The 22,985-nt window shown below is 49.3% G+C and overlaps 11 protein-coding genes across 11 annotated transcripts; 7 read left to right on the forward strand and 4 right to left on the reverse strand.

Annotated features, from left to right (window-relative positions):
• Positions 1-157: 157 nt before the first annotated feature.
• On the forward strand, positions 158-2,828 carry EURHEDRAFT_374182 (uncharacterized protein; the record flags this gene model as incomplete). Its single annotated transcript, XM_040778607.1, has 4 exons — positions 158-292; positions 352-648; positions 711-820; positions 872-2,828. 4 exons carry the CDS (start codon positions 158-160, stop codon positions 2,826-2,828), a joined length of 2,499 nt encoding a protein of 832 aa, XP_040642795.1.
• Positions 2,829-3,098: 270 nt separating this feature from the next.
• Positions 3,099-3,743, reverse strand: EURHEDRAFT_447212 (U4/U6-U5 snRNP complex subunit SNU23; the record flags this gene model as incomplete). Its single annotated transcript, XM_040783656.1, has 1 exon — positions 3,099-3,743. One exon carries the CDS (start codon positions 3,741-3,743, stop codon positions 3,099-3,101), a length of 645 nt encoding a protein of 214 aa, XP_040642796.1.
• A 970-nt stretch (positions 3,744-4,713) lies between these two features.
• On the forward strand, positions 4,714-5,413 carry EURHEDRAFT_512405 (blue light-inducible protein Bli-3; the record flags this gene model as incomplete). The annotated part of the gene is made up of 2 exons (XM_040786064.1): positions 4,714-4,914; positions 4,982-5,413. 2 exons carry the CDS (start codon positions 4,714-4,716, stop codon positions 5,411-5,413), a joined length of 633 nt encoding a protein of 210 aa, XP_040642797.1.
• Positions 5,414-5,539: 126 nt separating this feature from the next.
• Positions 5,540-7,015, reverse strand: EURHEDRAFT_383288 (transcriptional regulator SPT3). Its single transcript, XM_040779567.1, has 4 exons — positions 6,867-7,015; positions 6,719-6,808; positions 5,828-6,664; positions 5,540-5,770 (listed from the first exon to the last, which is right to left on the reverse strand). The coding sequence occupies exons 1-4, from the start codon at positions 6,906-6,908 to the stop codon at positions 5,765-5,767; spliced, it is 975 nt and encodes a 324-aa protein (XP_040642798.1). The 5' UTR covers positions 6,909-7,015; the 3' UTR covers positions 5,540-5,764.
• Positions 7,016-7,144: 129 nt separating this feature from the next.
• Positions 7,145-8,303, forward strand: dph5 (diphthine synthase). Its single transcript, XM_040780811.1, has 3 exons — positions 7,145-7,324; positions 7,415-7,539; positions 7,596-8,303. The coding sequence occupies exons 1-3, from the start codon at positions 7,190-7,192 to the stop codon at positions 8,191-8,193; spliced, it is 858 nt and encodes a 285-aa protein (XP_040642799.1). The 5' UTR covers positions 7,145-7,189; the 3' UTR covers positions 8,194-8,303.
• A 99-nt stretch (positions 8,304-8,402) lies between these two features.
• On the forward strand, positions 8,403-9,572 carry EURHEDRAFT_383290 (uncharacterized protein). Its single transcript, XM_040779568.1, has 2 exons — positions 8,403-9,231; positions 9,293-9,572. The coding sequence occupies exons 1-2, from the start codon at positions 8,650-8,652 to the stop codon at positions 9,350-9,352; spliced, it is 642 nt and encodes a 213-aa protein (XP_040642800.1). The 5' UTR covers positions 8,403-8,649; the 3' UTR covers positions 9,353-9,572.
• Positions 9,573-9,725: 153 nt separating this feature from the next.
• Positions 9,726-10,771, forward strand: EURHEDRAFT_470666 (AP-2 complex subunit sigma). Its single transcript, XM_040785311.1, has 5 exons — positions 9,726-9,850; positions 9,917-9,956; positions 10,041-10,070; positions 10,137-10,367; positions 10,427-10,771. The coding sequence occupies exons 1-5, from the start codon at positions 9,816-9,818 to the stop codon at positions 10,526-10,528; spliced, it is 438 nt and encodes a 145-aa protein (XP_040642801.1). The 5' UTR covers positions 9,726-9,815; the 3' UTR covers positions 10,529-10,771.
• Positions 10,772-12,061: 1,290 nt separating this feature from the next.
• EURHEDRAFT_128489 (uncharacterized protein) lies at positions 12,062-12,700 on the reverse strand. The gene has a single exon (XM_040777732.1). It carries the CDS (start codon positions 12,512-12,514, stop codon positions 12,164-12,166), a length of 351 nt encoding a protein of 116 aa, XP_040642802.1. The 5' UTR covers positions 12,515-12,700; the 3' UTR covers positions 12,062-12,163.
• Positions 12,701-13,390: 690 nt separating this feature from the next.
• EURHEDRAFT_374188 (sulfotransferase family protein) lies at positions 13,391-14,353 on the forward strand (the record flags this gene model as incomplete). Its single annotated transcript, XM_040778608.1, has 3 exons — positions 13,391-13,708; positions 13,763-13,866; positions 13,918-14,353. The coding sequence occupies 3 exons, from the start codon at positions 13,391-13,393 to the stop codon at positions 14,351-14,353; spliced, it is 858 nt and encodes a 285-aa protein (XP_040642803.1).
• Positions 14,354-16,367: 2,014 nt separating this feature from the next.
• On the forward strand, positions 16,368-20,958 carry EURHEDRAFT_399410 (MFS general substrate transporter; the record flags this gene model as incomplete). Its single annotated transcript, XM_040779924.1, has 7 exons — positions 16,368-17,724; positions 17,790-18,039; positions 18,160-18,271; positions 18,308-18,370; positions 18,617-19,706; positions 19,773-20,250; positions 20,301-20,958. The coding sequence occupies 7 exons, from the start codon at positions 16,368-16,370 to the stop codon at positions 20,956-20,958; spliced, it is 4,008 nt and encodes a 1,335-aa protein (XP_040642804.1).
• Positions 20,959-21,347: 389 nt separating this feature from the next.
• Positions 21,348-22,965, reverse strand: EURHEDRAFT_408372 (DUF292 domain protein). Its single transcript, XM_040780812.1, has 2 exons — positions 22,891-22,965; positions 21,348-22,742 (listed from the first exon to the last, which is right to left on the reverse strand). Exons 1-2 carry the CDS (start codon positions 22,909-22,911, stop codon positions 21,582-21,584), a joined length of 1,182 nt encoding a protein of 393 aa, XP_040642805.1. The 5' UTR covers positions 22,912-22,965; the 3' UTR covers positions 21,348-21,581.
• Positions 22,966-22,985: the final 20 nt, after the last annotated feature.

Below are 22,985 nucleotides of genomic sequence, written 5' to 3' on the forward strand. Positions count from 1 at the left end.
GCGGAGAGATCAAAACAACGGAGTAAACAGAGTGCAACGCCGATAACAACCACCCAAGAGCCTTTTTGAGGCCACCAAACGAGGATATTCGGACAGATATTGCGCCTTCTTTTTGCAGACGGGACGAATTGCTCCCGGAGAGCACTTTTTCGCAACAATGAGCCAGGAAATGGAGACGCTTGACGCCCGCCTTGCCAGCTTCGAGACGGTACTGCCCGGGAGACGACGAAATTCGAGTGCAAAATCCACAAAACCAATTAGCTGGCCACATAGCAGGCCTTCGCCAGCTGAGGTATGTATTGTCTTTTCCTGTTCCTTTCAGGTGCAATGACTGACGATTATTCTTGATAGCTGGCGCATGCGGGTTTCTACTACGAACCCCACGAGACGAACCCTGATAATACGAGATGCTTTCTATGCGAGAGTGCACTTGACGGATGGGAGGAAGAGGATAATCCGATCACAGAACACCTGACACTTTCGCAAAACTGTGGATGGGCGATCATGAAAGATATCGAGCGGCATAGCTCGAACCCCGCCGAAATCGAAGACCCGACAAGCGAGAGGATTTCCGGAGCCAGATCAGCAACATTTGGGTTATATTGGCCACATGATGGGAAGAGGGGTTGGGTGTGTCAGTCGGAAAAGGTATGTAGCTCTGTTCTCGTCCAATTTTGAAGCTATGGTTCTGATGCGCATCGTTGTGATAGATGGTTGCAGGTGGATGGTACTTCTGCGCCAACGAAGAGAGTAACGACTTGGCTAGCTGTGCCTACTGCAAGTTGTCTCTCGATGGATGGGAACCTAAGGATGACCCTTAGTAAGTGCACATGGTCGCTCCTTCCCCACGAGTGCATCTAATCCCTGTTAGTGAGGAACATTACCGAAGATCTTCAGACTGTTCTTTCTTCGTGTTTGCGCAGAATCCCAGCAAGAAAGCAAAAGCCTCCCGCTCGAAAAAGCCACGAACCTCCAAAGCAACACAGTCCACCGCCTCGGATGCACCTCCGGTGGATCTTGACGACCAGGTTGACGAGAATATTGAGTTTGAAACGACTCCCAAGACAAAGAACACCAAAAAGTCATCTAAATCCAAGGCTAAACCCACGAAATCCAAGAGAACGGACACGGTGAATACAGATGACCAGATGGATATTGATGGCGCCGCATCCGAAGAACCCGAACCTCCCAAGCCAAAGCGCGCAACCAGGGGAAAGAAACGCACGAGTGAAGAAGTTAGCCAGAGCTACGGGGACGAGGTCGATATAGAGACGACGGAACTGCCTGAGCCAGCCCCTAAAAGAAGAGCAACAAGAACACGCAACAGCACTATTCAACAAAATTATAGTACTTTGAACGATGCGGCCCCAGCGGTTACACAAGAGCAGAACGAGATGGCTTCCCAGGAAGCGGAGCCCAAAAAGGGCCGTCGAACCAAGAAGAACGCATCAACAAAAGGCCGCAAGGTTTCTGAAGTTTCAATATCAAAAGCACCTCCGACCTCACGTACACCTGATGATGCCGAGCTGGATGCGGCACTTGAAGCTGACCTTGAAGCGGATCCGGCAAGCTCTGAAGAGAAGCGCGCAGAGACAACCACTGAACAGACGTTGAAAAAGCCAAAGTCCAGCAAGAAATCCAAGCCGAGTCCAGAAGCACAAGGTCCCGCAGACATGCCAGAACACGATGAGAGACAAGATAGATCGGACGAAATCCCTGAGGAGGATCCGGTAGAGCCTGTCGAAATAGAGCCGCGGACCCAGGTAAAAACAGGCAAGAGTTCCGGCAAACGCAAAGCCAAGGGATCTAAGTCGCAAGAAAAGGACTCTAAATCTCGGGAATCGCCCGAGATTGAGAGGGAGGATGCAGAAGCAGTTGCTCCTACATACCATGAGTCTCTCGTATCCGTGGAGATCGAAACCAGAAAGCCACAGCAATCAGCTGAAGCGGAAATTCTAAGCGACGAGGAAGTACCGAAGCTAAATAAGAAGGCTTATACAGGTAAAAGCAAAAAATTAAAGAAACCAAGTGAATCGTCAGTGGAACTACCTGAGCCCGAAGAAGAAGACGAAGGACACGTCGAAGATGTCCAAGACCAAGAACTTGCACGAGTCGATTCGCCCGAACAGAGAGAAGCAACGTCCGAACAGGAACCAGAGCGAGAGCAACAACCCGAAGAGCTATCCGCTCGTCGCCAGTCATCACGTCGGTCATCGGGTATTCCGCCGAAAACGATTGAAAGGTACAGCAACATTCCGCAGGAGAAGCAATTAGCAAAAAGCTTGACAGATTCGCATACTTCGGATACACCCGCTCAGCCAAAGAATACCAGGCAATTCGAAAGACAGGCCAGCGGTTCCATCTCGCCCTTCCCATCGACACCTCGAGAATCACCATCTCTGTCGCCACAGTCTTCTGATGCTGAAAACCAACCGCCATCCACCAAGCCCTCAGCATCACGGAATTTTGCGTTGTCCCCATTCAAACAGCCTTCTGAGCGGACTCCATTGACCGCCAGCACACCATCGCCATCCAAGCAGAATGTAAACACAGGCGGTTTGAAAACATCGCGCCCTTGGACTCCGATTGACATCGAGAGTATTCTTTTCGTGAGAGACGGCGACAAGGACAACGCCAGCCCGGGAGGTAAAGCAAGCGGAAACTTGACAAGCCCGGAGAAGAAGATGACGGTGGAGGAGTGGATCAACTGGAATGCAAAGAACGGAGAGGAGCGATTGAAGCAGGAGTGCGAAAGGCTTGTCAGCCAATTCGAAAAAGAGGGGGGACGGGCCATGCGCGTTTTGGAGGGTATTGAATGCATTGATTAAACGGATTGGGATATCTTTTTGGTTTGGGGTATTGGGCATGATAAGGTGTTGGAGGCGTTTTAAGAACCATATATGCTTTTTTTTTTTTTTCTATTCTTGATGTTAATCAGTGGTACATATTTCGAATCGATCTTACCAATGGAGCTTATGAGCGACCCTTTCAACTCTCGTACCTTGATCCAAGCCCAGAACGCCGTTGAATATATGCCAAACATGCCATGGATATACAATTTGTCGAATGAGAAATGAACCCCAAACACCCATATTGATTTATGCGATAATTCCCAGTCGCCCTTCCCAGCTCTCTTCCTCCTGCTTGATACCATCACCACCCTTCCGACGCTTCTCATTTCGCTTGCGCCTCTTCTCCTCTCGCTCCTTAGCATCCTGTTCCTCCCTCTCCTTCAATCTCTCCCCCAAATCCAACTGCCAAACACGCCTATCCTCCTCATCCCTAGCCCTCCTCTGATGCGCCAACATCCTCAACCTCAACCTCACATCTTCCACACCCGCCTGCACAACCTCCCCACTCTGCCCCGTCGCAACCAAATGCTGCTTACTATTCAAATGCTCCACGAGCTGCAAATTATCCTTAAACGTAAGATCGCAGTCCGCACAGTAGAACCCCGCCCCGCGACCCCGTTTGCCCACCGCAGAACCACTGGGGACAATCGTAGTCTTGCCAACCATTGACGCAACATCGAGACGGTTCTTGCGCGAGGTTGTGGCTTCGAGGGTGGAGTAGTCGACTGGGGCGTGCCATTTCTTGCCGAGGAGTTTGGCTTCGTAGCGCGCTTTGCCTTCTTCTTTGCGGCGGGTTTCGTCGTCGGCGGCTTTTTTGGCATATTCTTCGCGATCCCAGGTTTTGCGGAAGGCGGTGTCGCTTGACGGGGTGACAGTGGGTTGTTTACTCATTTTGGATCGTATGGAGGATATGAGGTTTGATCGAGAGATTAAGGATTAGAAGTGTTCATAGATTGTTGATGGATGGTGATTTGTCGTAGTAAAGCTGTTGATGGACCAAGACTTTTGGCCGGTGATAAAGGCGGAGTGGCGCATCACCGTTATCGCCGTCCCTATCAATAACACTCCTAAAGCACAAATACGGTATGGAATAAATAATAGGATGAGGGTTTACAAGTTACGTTGTTTATTTTCCTTGAGGAGAGACTCTCGACAACAATTAAAGATAAGATGCTGCATTCCTATACTGAGTGCATAGTTTGCTACACGATAACCGGCAGTGCGTGAATATATATATATATACCTCATACTTTTGTTTCCCATCTTTATGGAAAACTCGAGAATAGTCTTGAATCCTCCCCGCGGCTACCCCAAGAATATTCTCAGGGCAATAGTTGATGCTACTTAGAGATACAGGCGCGTTGCTAGGTATAATGCAAAGAGAGCTTGCTGAAGACGCTCAGATATCTTAACTATATTACTAGAAATGGGCTTGACTTTAAGTCTTATCTTCGGCTGTATTATCCCTATGTCACTAGATAGTCTCTTTACATTTACTACTGCTGGTCTACGAATCATACCATAAATCGGGTCTAGTATACGGGTACTATGTAGCCATGACCTATACCAGGACTATCACTCTCGACCGAGCACAATGGAAAGAATAACGCAAAACTCCCGATTCCATCACCCGGTGAATCAATAACCGAACAGCACCTCAATTTCCAATTCTCGATGAGTTCATTTCCCTAACTTGGGTTGGAATCTGGTTGAGGGTTGTCACCTTTGACGTCACCGCTACGCCAGACAGGGAAATGTACCCCAGCTATATATTGCCATGGTTATCGTGTACTATCTCATAGAAGTGACAGAATACTTTTATTTTCAGATTTAACAGGCTTATAATCATATTGAATTGAAAATGGTCGACTCCATCAGCACCACTAACAAAAACGCAGCCGTTGACCCCTACAAGGCCCACAACTACGAGGACCTCCCTCTCGACCAGAAGATCAACGACCTTGTCACCTTCATCCAAGGAATTAAATATGGCATGTTGACGACCAAACTGTCCAGCGATTCGGACCTCCTGGCCTCACGGTGTATGGCCTTGGCCGGACAGGTATGCACAACCCCCAACAACCCTCAAACCTAACAAGGCAAGTCGACAAGAGCTAACAAATCGACAGGAAAATGGAGGCATCGACCTCCTATTCCACACAAACCTCTTCTCTGGCAAAACCATGGACCTCACCGTCCACCCCACCGAAACGAACATGTCCTTCCTCGATCCCGTTAGTGGTGCCTGGGCATCCATTTCCGGCACAGCCTCCATCATCGGCGACCCTAAGGTCGTTGAGAAATACTACTCGCCCGTTCTGAAAACCTGGCTGGGCGATATGGGTGATGGAGTGCATGATGGTGGTCCTGCTGATCCGCGGATTGGTGTTATTAAGCTCGAGGCGAAGTTGGCGACATATACCCTTGCACGGAAGGGGATTGTTGGACGGGCGGTTGATGAGGTTAGGGGTGCTGTTAAGGGCGAAGTTCCGGCGATTAACAAGATCCGGGAGGTGAGCCAGTCGGAGTTGGCTGAATGTAAGTGTCCTTCCATTTCTTAATCATTTTGTCAAGCTGTGCTGACTTCATTTTAGGGCGCCGGACGCACAAGCAAACTAATTAACTCCCGCTGCATATGGAGTCATGATCTCACGAGCCCATGCTTTGTCTATCATCGTGTAATAGTACCTGGTTTTCATAGTTGAAGTCAATTTAACAAGCCTGCAGAGTAATTATTGCATTATAGTGTAAAGTCATATATAGTACAAGAGTTTGGGAAATAAACCAAACCCTCAGTATAAATCGATCTGAAATGCATCCGTTTGCCCTGGGTATCTAGTAAAGGACCAATCCAAACTCCTTGAGAAGCAATATAACCAATTATCCAAAAGTAACATAATATAGAACACTGATTAAATCTGTGATGGACGTTAGTCAAGCCATTATGTACTATGGATAGCCGGTAGCCAACTCACCAGTCTCAAAGGAAATCGCGATGGTATACGTCCATTGTGAAGAAGCATGGCAACCTGTCTGTTAGGGGTTGCCTGAAGCTTTCGGTATGCCTCGCGTATATGCCTTGGCTCTACTGGGTTCCGGCCCTCTTCTGGGGGGTCAAAAAGACCAGTTTCACGCTTGCGCTTCTTCGGGTTCTCGCCCCCGTTATCTGTTGGTCCGCGTCGGTTCTTCTCATGATCTTCCCGCTCTTTGACCTTCAACGCCTCTTCTGTTAAGGTTTGCACTATTTCAAAAGTAAGGAAACCAAGAATGTCGACTATATCGTCATTGGGCTTAGACTCGGTCACAATACCGAATCCAGCCCACTCACGAAAACGCTTGCTCTTGCGGTATGTGAATGACGCTTGCCGACATTCAGACCAAAACACATATTCCTCTTTCGTCATGTGCTTGGTTCTTTCGTCCGCAGCCGCAAGCCGTTGAAGCGTCGCATAGTTTTGCTCCTCCTCTTCCTCATCCTCTTCATCATCCCTTTCTGGAACCTGCACCGAGTAGAAACTGTTCACATCCCAAACAAGACCGACTTTAGCCCTCTTGTTCTTGGGTTTAGCTGCCATATCTTGCGGCCCAGCGACAGCACCAGCTGCAAGAGGGTCATCGGCACCTGCGAAGTCGGCTGCATCGCCGCCGCCCTTGTCGTCTGAATCTTTGACGTTCTTTCGTACATCTTTCCACGAAAGGAATGTCCTTAGACGTGAGACCTTTGCTTTGTCATGGCGGATTAAGAAGATCAAATCATCTGTGGAGATTGAGCGGACCCCACGACGGGTGGCCAAGGCCGTGCTTCGTATAAGCTACGACTGGTTAGCATGGGTTGCGCACGCGGCGCAACGGGGAGGGCTACCTACAATCTCAATGACTTGTTGGCGCACGATCTCTTCGATCAAAGTTGTCGTCTCAATTGATGGTTCTGCGGTCTCTCCGGAGACGAACATCATCTAGAAAGAAGCGATTAGCCACGTGTGTCGTATATACAACGAGGTGATTATGACCTACCTGCTGGATCTCCTGCCGATATTTGGGATTTCGATCCGACATTTCGATGGCTTAGTATTATAAACAGCCCAAGAGCTACAAGATCCGTGTTAAAACCGTCCAATGCTAGTTAGAAAAGCAATAAATTATAATTGATAGTTTGCGACAGCGATGAAGTATGGAGATGATGCCTCCGAAGGAGAGACCGACGCGATAACAGACTCGGGAGCTTTGTTTCTCCGCAACCCGGCCCTCCGCCGCATTTGGTGGGGTGAAAAGGAAACTTTTTAACTGCGACACTGCATTGCCGATATACCAAACGAATTTGTCATAAAGAGATTAAGATGCTGTACCTCGTGGGACTAGGTCTCGCCGATGAGACTGACATTACGGTCAAGGGATTGGAGGCTGTCAAGAAGGCCGAGAGAGTCTACCTTGAAGCATACACCAGCATTTTGCTCGTGGAGAAGGAAAAGCTAGTATGTGCTGATTCTCACTTGCTATTTTCGCGTGCCTCAAGAAACCTTATGGAAAAGATCAAGGGCTAATATTTGTTGCTTCATCAGTAGGAAGCTTTCTATGGACGCCCTGTTATTGTGGCAGACAGAGAATTAGTCGAGAGTGGCAGCGATGAGATCCTCGCAGACGCCGACAAGACCGACATTGCATTCCTGGTCGTCGGCGATCCTTTTGGGTATGCATATATTCCCTCATGAACGTTGGCAGAAGCGGGATCTGACAGATCACCAGAGCGACTACGCACACAGATCTGGTCCTCCGGGCCCGCGAACTCGGCATCGAGAGTAAGGTCATCCCGAACGCCTCGATCATGTCCGGCATTGGTTGCACCGGCCTGCAACTCTACAACTTCGGCCAGACAGTGAGCATGGTATTTTTCACAGAGAACTGGAAGCCCTCGTCCTACTACGACAGAGTGAAGGAGAACGTAGACTTGGGTCTTCATACGCTGGTTCTCTTAGACATCAAGGTCAAAGAGCCATCGCTGGAGAACCTCGCCAGAGGACGGATGATCTACGAACCGCCGAGGTATATGACGGTCGCACAATGCGCCAGCCAAATGCTGGAAACTGAGGAGGAGAGGAAGGAAGGTGTGTTTGGACCGGACAGTTTGGCCGTTGGTGCTGCGCGGGTTGGCGCTGCGGATCAGAAATTGATTGCAGGAACTCTGAAGGAGCTGGCGGAGGTGGAGATGGGCCGGCCACTTCATAGCTTGGTCTTGTTGGGACGGAAGACGCACGATCTCGAAAGAGATTACATTCGCGAATTCGCTGTTGACCAGGCGACTTTCGATGCGTGTTGGCAAAGAGCGTATGGGGCCAGCTCGTGATAATGAATGATGAAGAGTTATCTAGCAAAAGTTTATGATACCTGTAGATTGCTAGTCGCATAGCAAAATGATCGCTTCCGCAAATGAAATTCCCAGATTGCTCAACAATTCTTCTGTTCATGACATTAGTACATGTCGCATCTCGGAATGTGATCTATCAAAAATTTGTAGCCGTCCGTCGGAATCCAGAACGAAGCACGTGACTGCAACAACAAACGGCCGATAATGTTACACAACGCCTCAATTGACAGAGCCTTTGTCAGTAACACGGCAGGCAATGCATCGTGGACAATACCAAGGATAATATGAACCTGCGCGTCGATCCACCCGGGCACCTACACCCTCGCTTCTTCCGCTGAATTCCAATCTAAGCCGAGCCGAGCAGCGCATCGCAGCCACCTCCCACTCGTCCCCTTGGACATTCTATTCCCCCGTCTGCGCGCGCAAACTGTAATAATGCCGGTATACCTCCTTTATGGCTTCCGCTGGCCGCGCGCCGGCTTCACAGGCATTCGGGTCTACATCGTCCTCAACAACCTAGAGAACGCAACGGCTGAATACCTGCAGCAACCGGAAACCACACGCCTGCTCCTCGAATCGTTCAAGAAGAACGAACCCGATATCATGGCGAGACTGCCAGAAGTGCGATTCATCGAGCAATACGACCCCGAAGACATCTCGAGCGAGGCTGCGGTTAGCCAGCCGTACGCCTATGTTGCGGCGAGAGTGATTGAGATGCCGGACCCCAGCACACCCGGGAACAACATTTGCTGGGATGTGGAGGAACTCAACAAGGATCCTGGGCTATCGGAGGAGGCATCGATCGCAGTAACGGAGTTTCGAGATAAATATGCCGCGGGGGAAAAGCTTGGGTGGTATATTGTGTATAATGGGGATCCGGAGAGGTATTATCCTGAGACGGATGAAGAGACCATTGAAGACGATGATGAGGACGTGATGGACAAGGAGTATACAAGTAATGATATTGACTCCAATAATAACTTCGGAGAACCGGAAAGGCCTAAGACTTCTTCGGGGGTATGTTTACTTTCTTTTGCGATTCCAATGGCCAGGGGTATCTGACTGACTTATTTTCTAGTCACGATTCTCGAACAAAATCACGAGGCTGTTCAAGAAAAATAGCAATTCTACTTCATGAGAATTCAAAATGTCATGCTGGCACGGATCCACTATGTTACAATTTCCTTTGTTCTACCCTGGTCACTTTTTCGTTTTCTAGTCTTTCAATCTAATACCAAAGCCAAATATCTTATTCCAAAAAAGCAAGCAGCCAAAGTTTCTGCATCATGGCATTTGAGCGCAAACTCAATAAATTTCACAAATATAGCATAGACAGGCAGCTTCCCCACAGTACTCTTAGCAACAATACTTATATATAAACCCAACACCTAAATCCAGCAGCAACACTCAAAAGATCTCCAAAAAAACAATGACATAAAGGCGGTGAGAGCTGGCAAAATCGAGTCTCGGCCATGAGCTTCACGGGGTACCGCGGAGAACATCCCAATAGCATCGAATTCCAGGCTGCGCAACCCGTGAGAACTGAATAACGCTCTTTGAATATCTAGCGGCTTAATCCGGAACATAGAGTTGTGGGCGGGATGGTTCTCTCTTTTATCTTGGTACAGAATCGCCAGTGAGTGTGATGCCCCTGAACCCTGACTTGATTGTTGTACTTGAGCTCTAATCGATGAATTGATAGGGGCAAAACGCGCCTGGCGAAGTGGTATGCGCCATATAGCGTGAGTATACTATCAGATGAGACCGAGAGGATAAGTGTTGAATACGTTGCGATGGGAGCGTGGCTAATGGATTTGCATGGGTAGGATGAGGAGAAAGTGAAGCTTAAGGGCGAGGTTGGTGCATGCTGCTCGTTCGTTTAATTTTGTCATAATAGTTACTGACATGTTTCGCTTTCTTAGGTCCATCGTCTCGTCGCGCCGAGAGATCAGAAGTACCAGTCGAATTTCGTCGAGTTCAAACGGAGTACCAAAGTGGTGTATCGACGATATGCGGGGTTATTCTTTTGCGTGTGTGTCGATGCCAACGATAACGAGCTGGCGTACCTCGAAGCGATTCATTTTTTCGTGGAGGTGCTGGATCAGTTCTTTGGGAACGTGTGTGAACTGGATCTCGTCTTCAACTTTTATAAGGTGCGTCTTTGGTGTGGATTAAGGACATTGGGTCACAGCTGACGTGATTTCGTTAATAGGTTTATGCGATTCTGGACGAGGTCTTCCTTGCGGGTGAGATCGAAGAGACCAGCAAACAAGTCGTTCTGACAAGGCTGGAGCATCTGGATAAATTGGAGTGAGCGGCATACGGGTACAACCATGTTGACTGGTGCTATAATATACGGCGTACAATTGGGAGGGTTTTCTGGCATCCGCATACGGTTACCACCGGCTTGGAGTTTGGAGTTTTGATGCTTTGTGTCAGGTCTGTACAGTATCTGAGGGGGCCTCTGGGGCTCATTGCCGTCAATTGACCAGAGGACGGCAGTATCTAATTGCATCTTAATGATATCTTATTGTATAATTCTCATCTGAACATGCACAAAACTTCTACTTTACTGTTACTTGACACAGGAGTAACTATCTAGTTAGTAAGTTATTGGAAGGGTTAGTCATCCTCAGCAGAGTCCATACATAGCACAGCCCAACAGCCGAATTTACCTGCCGGCTGCGGGCAACCAGGGTCCAACGCGTGTTTTAGACTCAAATAACCTCAAGAACACATATTTTGACAGCGGGAAGAACAATGGTGCCTTGTACAATAGTTTGGAAGGGGTTATCTATGAGGTGATCAATGATAGCAATTGCGAGTGGATGTCGTGACCGGGCTTGGCGGGGGACATTTAAGGCTGACAGCGTCCACCTTTGGGCTGACTCCCTTTGAATGATTCTTTTTGCTTTTTCTTGCTTCTTTGTTCTTCTCTTGAGGAGACATTAGAATTGTTCCTGTCGACTAACCTCAAGAACCAGGTGGCGAGTATCTTGGACATGCGACTTCGTTACAGACCTACTTACTACCAAACCACCACTGGACACCAATCAACTTGGATCTACAGAGCACAGAGCCCGACAACAGTCGAGGACCCCTAGAGCGGTATCCCGTTTTTTCTCATATTGACGAGACCCCATATGAACTTGCTTTCCATACCAGACACCAGTATCACAGATATATTGTTACAGATGCCACTCATTGCTCCATTACGATGACTTGTATCATTTTGAAGAGTCCCTTTCCACTGCAGCATGGTCTAGCACAACTGAAAATTTGGAACGCCACATCTAAACGGGATGGTTGGAGAAGATCGTCATGAAGATTGCGAGAATTCTTACCACATCCCATCTTTGGGACGGAATACATACTACAGGATGGAGTACACGGACCCGCGCATAATAAACTGGTTATCTTGGCATTTCCCATGACAGCGTCTCCAACCATTGAATACAGGCGGGCGGACGGCAGAGGGGAGATGGCCAATTTTTCCCCAAAAAGGAAAGAAACGGTTGAGATCCGTGAGTTTGATTGAAGTGCGGTGGAACTGGACGGGAGCCGTGGGAACTCGGACGCTGTTACCGCCTGTCGCTAATAATTTGTACATGCACTTTGTATGGACAGGCGTATCATGAACGGACCGCACTGGCCTTCTGATATCACCATGGCTGGACTTGATTGTCCACAATACCAACCAAGGGCGGTGACTGGTGAACTGAATGATTGACAGTGTTGCTCCCATTGGAGAAATCTTGATACGAGTTCAGTTTCCGTTTCCCCTCTGCTCTTCTTGGCAGATCAATCTGAAATGAAGCTCAGAAATGACTCGGGACTCTAATCCAAGTCGAGCCCAGCCATTGATTTCCGGATGGGTCCCGTGCCACTTATACGGTATCAAGCCGAGGAAGTACCTTGGGCCAAGCAGATGTCCAGAACGATTGATTTATTAAAACAGAAACAGCACGCGAATGATGATGATTGATATGTATAGCTTTATCGCCAACGTCAACCTACAGACACGTACGATCCTGCGCCTCAAATCGAGAACACAATGCAATGCAACTCTCCGGTACATCCGCCACCGCAACGCATTGTTCCAGAATGCCCCTAAACTTTCTTCAGAGAGACTATCGACCGGAAATAGGTGGAGGTTACCTCCCGTTTCACACTTTACCGGATTGAGAGTGTACGCGTCGACCTTTACATCCCCGCATCCAATCACTGGGAAGGACGATCGTTTCGTGGAGTCGAGCCTGATTGAGAGCATCCGTGTTATACGCGGCGTTGATCTTGGCATCTCCTCCCCTGCCCGGTAGGGCGGCGGGACAACTACAGAGAGCACTATGGACTTGGCGTATTTACCATACAGTACAGGTACATACTCTGTATTCGATTGAATGCCTCAGTCGGTGCATGTGGAGTTTCAGTTTTGAACTGTTCCGACCAGTCAGATTACAAGTCGGATTTAAAAAAGAACACTGTTCCTGATCGGGAAACTTGCCTTCTTCTGTGCCCCCCTGACAATCAGCGGTTATCCGTGGGTGCGTCAGCTCGTGACGTTGTGGTCAGTTTATCTGTGTCTGTGTATGTTTTGGCTACATTTACAGAGACTAGACTCACAGCACAGTACTTGTACTAGAGCACTTGTATAGTGTTATACCTACAAGTAATGCTCTTTTCTATGCGTCCTCAGGCATCAGCATTGTGGGAGCCAAGAACAGGAGCCGAGCAAAGGGCGGGTAACACTCGCCACCGTCAACCACTGGGGGCAACCAATACGTATGTAACTTTACAGTTTAGCGCGGGTCTAGAAGGGGAAAAGAAAAATTACAACATTACACTTCGAAGCGTTCTGGTTCTTTTTCTGCGAGACCCGCCCCCCAACTTATCTAAGAACGGGGTTTACGATAATGTATCTTTTTTGATCTGCTCTCTCTTGTTCTATTCTCAGGGTGACGGACTTTAATAAAGAACATTTCCAAACAACTTGACCATCTCCTGAACTTTCTCTTTCGTTTTATCCTCTACTTTATCTTCCCCTTTCTCTCTCTCTCTCTATACTAGTCTATCCTACCGTTGCTTTGCGCGACACACCTTCGTTATCAACTATATACAACGTCCTCAGATCTTATACTTAATATCATAATCTGATCACGATCTCAACGCCGTCACTATGTCTTTGACCTACTCCGACAACCTTGCTCCGCAACCTATCACCGATGTCTTCACCAATGACACATGCATCGACCGAAGAAAGTGTCACCGGACGGTGCCCATGAAGGTGCTCGCTCTCGGTGTAGGACGCACAGGAACGGCTTCGCTGCGGATTGCCCTTGAGCGCTTGGGATACCTCAAGTGTTACCACATGATGTCTGCGAGTATGGAGAACCCTCCGGACTGCTTGATGTGGCACGATGCTCTTCTTGCCAAGTACGACGGCATTGGCGAATTTGGTCGCAAGGAATGGGACCAGCTTTTGGGTGACTGTCAGGTAGGCGATATTGAATATCTTTGAAAATGGTTGATCTTGAGCTAACTGTACTAGGCTGTCTGTGACTGGCCTGCTTGTGCCTTTGCTAAGGAGCTTATCGAGGCGTACCCCAATGCCAAGGTTATCCTGACCACCCGTGATGTGGACTCGTGGCATGCGTATGTTTAGCATTTACCACTAGTCAAATGATGGACGCTAATTGAGTACAGTTCCGTTATGAAGACCGTTTGGTGGCGTGTCTCCGACTGGGAACACAGCTTCGTTTCCAACTTCAGCTGGGCTGCTGGCATGTACTACCCCATGTTGAGCAAGTTCTTCCAGACCTTCTTCCGTGGCGACTTCCCCAACAAGGGCAAGCAGGTCTACGAGGACCACGTCGCTCAGATCCGCAGTTTGGTGCCTCCAGAGCGCCTGCTCGAATACCAGATTGGCGACGGCTATGGCCCGCTGTGCGAATTCCTCGGAGAGGAGATGCCCGACACCCAGTTCCCTCGTGGCAACGACATGGCCGACTTCTTCAAGCGCTGCCGCGGCCGCAACAGGCGCCAGATGATGAACGCTGCTCTGCAGGCATTCACCATGGGCGGTACCATCTTGGCCACTGGGTTGGCTGCCACTATGGCCTTCAAGCGCTTTGTCCGGTGAGAGGTTGACGGGGTGTTGACCTCATTGCCACTCATTGGTAGTATGCGCGGGCGTTGCTATTAGTGGTGGCTGTTTTGCTACATTTCTTGGATATCTTGCCACGTTGCTTTTTTTTTTGGACTGCGACTACCATATACGTATAATCTGGGCGATGGCCAATTGGGGTCATTTATTTTTGTTTGTCTTGTACAGAGAATATTTGCTTGGGATCAGTTTGGATATGTAACTACTGTTGCCTGGGCGCTCATGGAGTGAACGACAAAAATGCATTCTTCTCTTTGCTTATGAAACTCCTGTTTTTTCTTGGTATTCTGAGCCAATGCATACCTCGGAGATAACCTGTTAGCCGAGGCGTGTATAAGTAATGCGAGTTATGCACATTTAACTGTCATAAGATTCTTATCTGCTTCGTCCTGACAGCGTGTTACACGCATCAAACCAAGAATTACGCCGTCGTACATACAGTAGTCTAAACCGACCTCGGAGTACAAGTACAATCATGAATACGTTGACTGTGGCTAAATCAGCAGAAAAAGTCGTTGGATACGCCTCCACCTACGTAGTGACCTACGTATTTCCATGCCAGATCCACAACTCTGTATCGTCAGGGGAAAAAGAAAAGCAGCACTAAAAAAAAAGACGGCGGGTAATTACAGATACTCCGAGCCAATGGAGTGTATCCAATGAATGACAGTTTCCACTTTGTGTGGGGAGAGTCTGGTCATTGATATGGGCGTGACGTGGCTTGATTACTGTGCGGAGTATATAGAACTTGTATGGCCGTGTTTGGTTTGATTCCTGGTTTTATCAGAGTATTCGTAGACATGGATGAACATCCAGTAAGTTAAAGATAATGCAGAACGTGGTTCAGTGGCTTACACCAACCTTGTCTCCTGAAGGATCTGTATGCTGTATGCGTATCGATGCTGTATTTGTATGTAATGCACGGACGCCCGCCCACGAGTTCTTCGAGAACGTTGGTGGAATCCGTTCGTTTCACTTGTTTCACCTTATGAGAACAGAGTGTATGGAGAAAAACTGTATGTAGGAGAGTAGAACACTCAATAATGGTCAGTCGGACGGTGTTTGAGATGTTGATCTTCAGTAGGACTAAGTAGTAGTGGTAAGTACTAAAGTGCTCCCCTGAAATACACATCTCCGAATAGGGTATCCTCTCGCATGGCTCCTCCGTACATGTACTCCCTCCGTACTCCATAGTACTTTATGCCTGAGTACGTAGACCGGTAGAAGCGAAAACAGACACCGATTGGATGAATAACCGCTGTCTGGACTTGTCGTCTTATTTTAGGCATTTCCTCTCCTGTTGCTGATCGTTGCTCTTTTCTCCCCCCTCTCCAGATCTACTCTATACTGCCACTGCCACCAGGGGGTAGGAGGTAGTAGTATTCTTTACTCTCTCAATTGCATTTCCTCCCCTTCAATCTACTCAATCCCCTCGTTCTCAAGTAATGGGTCTCCATGTTCGTCTTCAACTTTCTTGCCGGGGGGCTTTCGCCTCTCTTGGTTGCATTCTTGCTCGTCTGTTGTACAGCGGTCGCAGAGGAAGTCTCATCCTTCAAATCGGTAATGATCACTGCCTAGGCGATTTTCCCTCCGCATTTTTTTATCGTTGACGTGATTGACGTGACAGTCTTGCTAATTGTGCTTCATTTATTCTAATAGAGACCCGATCTCTTCGCTCCAACGTTCACCGTCGAGGTTAGCGATCCGAGAAAGCTTAGCCCTGGGTTTATCTTTGTTGGGCCGTACGAAAAGGCTTATAGTCCGGGGCCGTATCTTTATGATAGTTATGGGGTATGCTTTCATTTTATCCGCCTAGGAAAGGAGATTGCAAGTTGACCATGATGGATAGAACCTAGTATGGAGCGGTTGGGGCAATTCAGGCCCTGGAAACGCTCACGGTTTACACGTTTGTCAATACAAAGGAGAAGACCACCTCTGCTTTTTCCAGGGAAACCAGCAGAAAGGTTATTGTCGCGGCCATGGCGTTATCATGGATAACCAATATCGCATTGTGCGTTCCGTGCAGCCCAGTGGTGGCATGGCGTCGAGCGACATGCATGAGTTCAAGTTGATTAACAATGGCAAATCCGCCCTGATGACCGTCTACCAGCAGCGTCAATTCGACATGAGTCCTTGGAACGTGCGACAGGGTGTTGGTTGGATAATGGAGAGTGTCTTCCAAGAGATTGACGTTGAGACTGGCAAGATGTTGTTCCAATGGCGCTCGCTCGACCATGTTGATCCGTCGCTCAGTTACACTTATCCCGACCATACGGATACTTCAGGTACTGGGCTGAGCCCGTTTGCGCCGTGGGATTATTTCCATATCAACTCGATTGATAAGAATGCGGATGGTGATTATTTGATCTCCTCGCGCCATACATCTGCAATTTACAAGATCTCCGGCAAGGACGGTTCCATTATCTGGCAGCTGCACGGCCAGTACCCGTCGTTTACCAACATCAACTTCAGTTTCTCGCAACAGCACGATGCGCGCTGGTTATTTGAGAATGCGACACATACATACTTGTCGCTATACAACAACGGATACAATGGTTTTAACCAGACGCATCAGTACTCGTCTGGCATGCTCATCCTCATCGACCATGTGGACATGACGGCTACCCAGCTGCGAGACTACATGCCTCCAGGTAAAAGCATGCTCAGCTCCAGCCAAGGCAACATGCAAGTCCTGAACAACAGCCATGTATTCATGGGCTGGGGCAACAACGCATACGTATCCGAGCACGACGCAGACGGCAACCTCGTCTTCTGGGCCTTCCTCTCCCAGGATCCAGGATTCATGAACTACCGCGCCCAGAAATTCGAATGGGACGCCAACCCAACAGACGTCCCAGCGCTATGGTCCTATTCCAGATCTACAGAACCCTACTCCCCAACGACACAGTATGTCAGCTGGAACGGCGCTACGCGCGTCAAGTTCTGGCGCTTCTATGGTTCTACGAACGCCACAGGTCCTTATACCATGCTTGATGAAATACCCAAAGCGGGTTTTGAGACAGCCTACACCGACGTGAACTTTTACCCCTGGACCCATGCGGAAGCAGTAGACGGGCAGGGGAAGTTGTTGGGCAAGTCCCCCAACACGTTTACATTCGTGCCCTCACCAGAGTTGCAAAGTTACTGCTCCGAGAAAGACTGTGGGAATGCACTGAGTTACGGCTTCCAAGATGACCCGAACACCAGGCCGCTGATTCCACCCATGGGCGTTAACACAGTGCCCTGGGTTGACCCGGATAATCCAGAGAAGTTGTTTGATTATGGAATATCGGGTGGGCAGTCCGAAGAGTCTTCTTCATCTGATGCTGCTTCTGGTAGTGTATACGGTATGTTTTGTCCTCCACCTTTCCGTTCATCTGAGGTTGTTAGGATTGAGATTAACATCCCGCAGATTATACCAATTGGGCCGTTGGAGCCGTGGTTGTACTTATTACAGCCGTGGCAGTGCAGGTGATCGTCAGCTGCTGTCGTTGTCCGCGGCGGCGGGATCAGACGTACTGGGATAGGCGCGATTCGATGGACACTCTGGGTGACATGCCGGAGGACGAGCCAAAGCCGTCAGAGACGGGAGAGCGGCGGTGGTGGCAGCAGTGGACGGAGGATGACTACCTGCCGTTGCAGGAACGCGAGCGACGGGAGAGGTGATGATACCCTTGTTCCTTTTTCTTGTCTGTATATATACTGTAGATAATCTGTTCTATACTTGTCCTTGTACACTGTTGTATGAATCTATATTTGTACTATAAGTCATATGGTTACAGTATCATACGCCCAGCCACTGCCGAGTCATTACGATCCACCATCCATGGCCCACATCCCCACATGGACAGGGGCCTATGGCTGGAAATTACCGGTACCAAGCGGTACAGTATGGTCAGTAACACATACCATACCATACCTATGAAACAGTCCCGTGATCATCCGGGCTACTATTTAAATGATACGGACATGATACGTAGTCTGAGCTACTCCGTATGCGTACAGTTGAAATATAGTCATGCAAAGATAGCACAGGACAGGATAGGAAAATGTCACTAAAAGAGCATATCAACCGGCACAGTGAATGAGTGGGGAGGCGTCGCAATCCCAGTTGCGCCGATCCAACGAAGATAACTCCGAGTTATCGTGTGCAGAGCACGGAGTAAAGTTGTACATACATACTACTCTGTACGGAGTAAAAGTCAGTTGTAAAAAAAGTAAACCAAATACAACGCTCAGGCTCTTATCTTTTCTTGTCATTTTCTTTCTCTCTTTTTCTCTCATATACCACATTATATACATGACGTTGGCATGCCTCGCATCTCCGTCTCCGGCACCACTAACCGCCGACTATCCTCTCCTCTCGTCTCCCCTCTACCTACCACTCCTGCTGCCAATTCTCAACTTCATGTAAACCGGGACCGGAATGCCCGCCATTCACGCAATACTTCCTGGTCGACTGGTCGCGATATCCTCTCCCCTGCCGTAGGCGAGTTCTCCACTACCTTTGAGTCCACCGCCGGATCTTCAACAACACAGCAACGTCGTCGCCGCGAATCCAACTACTCGCTCGCCAGTGTCTCCGAGAGAGGTGGCGGCGGTGGTAACGATTCCGACGCGGACAACGGCTACGACTACGACGCAGACGAGACTATGGCGCTGAGAAATACCTCGATGGATTGGAAGGGCCACGCCCGTCGCCGCTCCCAGAGCCAGGGCCAGCAGGAATTGCCCATACTAGAACCGCACCCGTCGAATTCTGCTGCTGCTTCGCCGTTACATCCCTCCGACCCTTCACACTCGTTTGTTTCGGGGCCTCCGCCGATATCTTCGACTGCGCGTCCCGGACCCGTAACGTGGATGTCGCTGCCGAGGAAAAAGCAGCTCGCGATTCTGGGACTGTGTCGCGTGTTCGATTTCTTACAGATCGCCTCATTGCAGGCGTACATGTTCTACCAGCTCAAGTCGTTCGACAAGGATCTTTCAGACTCCGATGTTTCCACGCAAGCGGGTATTCTGCAAGGTGCGTTTACGGCTGCACAGTTCGCGACGGCGATTCCATGGGGTCGGGTTGCGGATGCGGAGTGGGGAGGTCGGAAGTTCGTGCTGCTTGTTGGGTTGCTGGGGACTGCAATTTCGTGTTTGGGAGTCGCGTTCTCGACATCTTTTGCGCAGGCGGTGTTTTGGCGGTCGTTTGGGGGTGCGATTAATGGGACCGTGGGAATTATTAGGACGTCCATTGCGGAGAATGTTAAGGAGAAGAAGTATCATTCTAGGGCATTTTTAATTTTGCCGATTGGGTTTAATATTGCTTCATTGTTTGGGCCGGGTAGGTTTCTTTCTCCCTTGTTGTCTGACATTGGGTTCGATATGCTAACTGGTTGCTAATTGACAGTCATGGGTGGTATGCTCTCTGATCCCGTCACGAGTTATCCTGCGCTGTTCGGCCCGAATTCGTCATTTGGTGGCCAGTCCGGTGTTCAATGGCTGATCACTTACCCCTACGCTTTGCCCATGTTGGTCAATGCCATTTTCTTGTCAATGTGTGCGGGCTTTGTTGCTATGGGCTTCGAAGAAACACTGGAAGCCTGCAAAGGCAAGCCTGGCTTGGGTGTCTTCGCTATGCGACTCTTCTCCCGTGTCTTCAAGAGGGTCGTTCCATCCTCTTCCCCGTTATACTCTCGACTTCCCTTCCGCGATTACGACGAAGAAGGCCCCCTGTTGAACCGCCCATTGGACCGCACGGAAAGCTACGAGATGGAAGAAAAAGCCAAACCCGCGCGGCCGGCCCGCGTGCTGTCTTTCCGGAATATCTGGACCAAGAATGTCCTCTGTACGCTTTTTGCGCAGGCCTTTTTTGACTTCCAGATGGGGTGAGTTCTCGGTTCTCATTTCGGTGTGAGAATATGGCTAATAACGACAGTGCTTTCAACAACCTCTGGCTTCTCTTCCTCTCTACCCCCCGCTACGACCCGAACGACCCCGCCAGTCTGGCCCAGAAGCTGCCGTTCGTCTTCACCGGTGGTCTCGGAATGCTTCCCCAAAGCGTTGGATTTGCAACAGCCATTCTAGGTATCATCGGAATGCTCCTCCAATTCACCATCTACCCCATCATCAATGGCCGTCTAGGAACAGCCAAAAGCTACCAATATTTCCTCTCTCTCTTCCCCCTCGCCTACGCCTTCGCACCCTACATCGCCCTCGCCCCCTCCTCAACCCCACCCCCAGACCAAGCCAACGGCATCTGGGTCTGGTTCTCCATCATCGTCGTCCTCTTCCTGCAAGTCACAGCCCGAACATTCACCCTACCAACCTCCATCATCTTACTCAACAACTGTTCCCCGCACCCGTCTGTTCTGGGCACGATACATGGTATCGGGCAGTCGGTGTCGTCGGCGTTCCGGACTCTTGGACCGATTTTCTCGGGGAGCTGGTATGGGTATGGATTGGAGATTGGGACGGTGGGTTTTGCTTGGTGGTTGATTGCGCTGGTTTCGGTGTTTGGATGTATTGCTGCGATTTTCGTTTATGAGGGGTCTGGGCATGAGATTCTGCTTCCTGGGGAGGAGGAGGAGATGTAGTAATCTCTTCCTCCCCCTTTGCGTCTTTGCCTCGATGCTTCTCTTTCTTGACCCCACTCTTTCGACTTCGATTTGATCATCGGCATGCATTACTCATATGGGCGAAACCGCGCCCAGATACCGATCTTGATCTGACAACATTCCGCAGGCTGGATTGGATAGGCTCAGACATGGCTGGACATATATCCTGAAAAAAGTTATAAGAGGGTATGCATTGCTTTGCTTCGCATCTCTTCTGTTTTGTTTTGCCCCTTCTTGTTTTCTATTTTGGGTTCTTTGATACCATCTTTGTTTGATGTACTATACTCATTATTTTCGCTTTCGTTTCTTTAGCTTGTGTTCTTTTTTACTTTGCCATTTTCTTCTCATGTTGCATATATTTGCCTTTGCTTTTCCTTTGTTTGCTTTATTTTATTTTATTTTTTTTTATTATGCATGATATGACAGACAGACAGGAGAAATATAGAGGCAGGGTGTCTTGATCCGTTTGGTTGAGATACATTTAATACAATACCATTTATCTCAATGTTTGATCACAGGGTATTAAAGTAGATGCTTATGCTATATATTCATCTTATGTTCGTGAAACGGTCAACAACAATAAGTCACAATCGTGCTTGTATCTAAGGTTTCCGCCTCAACTCCGCAAACCGACGACTCAACTCATCCACTTCCGGTATACGATTGGGATCTTCGTTCGCTTTGCTAGTGTCTGATGTACTCTTGCTCGCCGTATTGTTCAAATCTTCCGAAGACGAAGGCCTCGGCACCTTAACACGAGGATTGGGATTATCAGTCCTGGGACCCGGAGGCGCAACGCTGACGGGACTTTTACCGGACTGAACGGGCCGTCGCGGCGGGGTAGCTTTGTTCAGTTCGTTGGTATCAGAGGCGCGTCTTGTTTTGTCTTCGGGGCTGTCTCCGTTTCCTCCATCTGATTGTTGGTCGTGTGGTGTTGACGGTCGATCGTCCACGAATTCAGGTGCATTACCCAGATCCTCCTGTTGCCCTTCTCCCCATGTAATACCATATGCCTTCGCAATCTCTTTTAGATATAATTCGACTAAGTCCTGCGTCGGCGGCCGCACTCGTAGACTCTTCGCCACTCGTTCCGGTACTTTCACGTGCTCGACTTTATTCTCCTGCGCTAGCGCCATGAAATCCTTTCCGTAGCGGTCTGCGAGCATGGTCCGGACGATGTTTAGTTCGCGGACGTCGTGCGGGAAGCGAGGCCAGGCATAGAAGACAACTGCAGCAGCTTCGTCGATGGCGGGGTCGATATAGCACAGTTCCTCCGGGCTGAGGTCTGCGTCATCTTTGGCAGATCCTGAGCTGGGGTGCGCATTCTCGGATTTTTGTTTCTGCTGTCCACCACCAAAGAACGGGAACCCAAACAGACCCCTCGAGCTCGAACCACTCTCATTGCCCTTGCTATCTTTTGGCGCAGCCCCAGCCCCACCACCCTGCCTCTTCCCAACCTCATTCCTAACCTTCTCCTCCCTCGCCCGACTCCTCGCCCTAACCCCCTTCTCCCCAAACGCAACCTGGTCCAACACATTCGCCCTCGCAAGCAACAACTCACAATAAAGCTCCACCGTCTCCATCACCTCGACGGCGGTATCTGTGGAAATGACATTTTCGACGCGGATGCGCGCCGAGGTGTCGCGGCCTTCTTCGAGGAGTTGGGCGAGTTCGCGGCGCTGGACTTTCGAGGAGGCAGTGTCTTTCTTTTGAAGGAGGCGGAGACGGGGAATTAGGAGGCGGAGGGAGGATATTAGTCTTGTCTGTTGTGCATCAGAGTGGTTAGTTGGTTTTGTTTGGGTTGGCTGGCCTTTGACCTGGGGGTTTGGAGGGATGGGGTGCGGGGTAGATAGGTTGGTATGAGCAGGTATGTATGATTTGTTTTGTAGTGAGGAATTGTAACGGACTTACAGTTTGCACAGATGGGGGCATTTTGAGCTGCCTGCAGCGTAGAATACAATAGTAGTATGCAAAGTCCGGGTGTTGTTGTCGCAAAGGACCAGAAC

Source organism: Aspergillus ruber (assembly GCF_000600275.1).
Source record: "Aspergillus ruber CBS 135680 unplaced genomic scaffold scaffold00002, whole genome shotgun sequence".
Taxonomy (NCBI): Eukaryota; Fungi; Ascomycota; class Eurotiomycetes; order Eurotiales; family Aspergillaceae; genus Aspergillus; species Aspergillus ruber.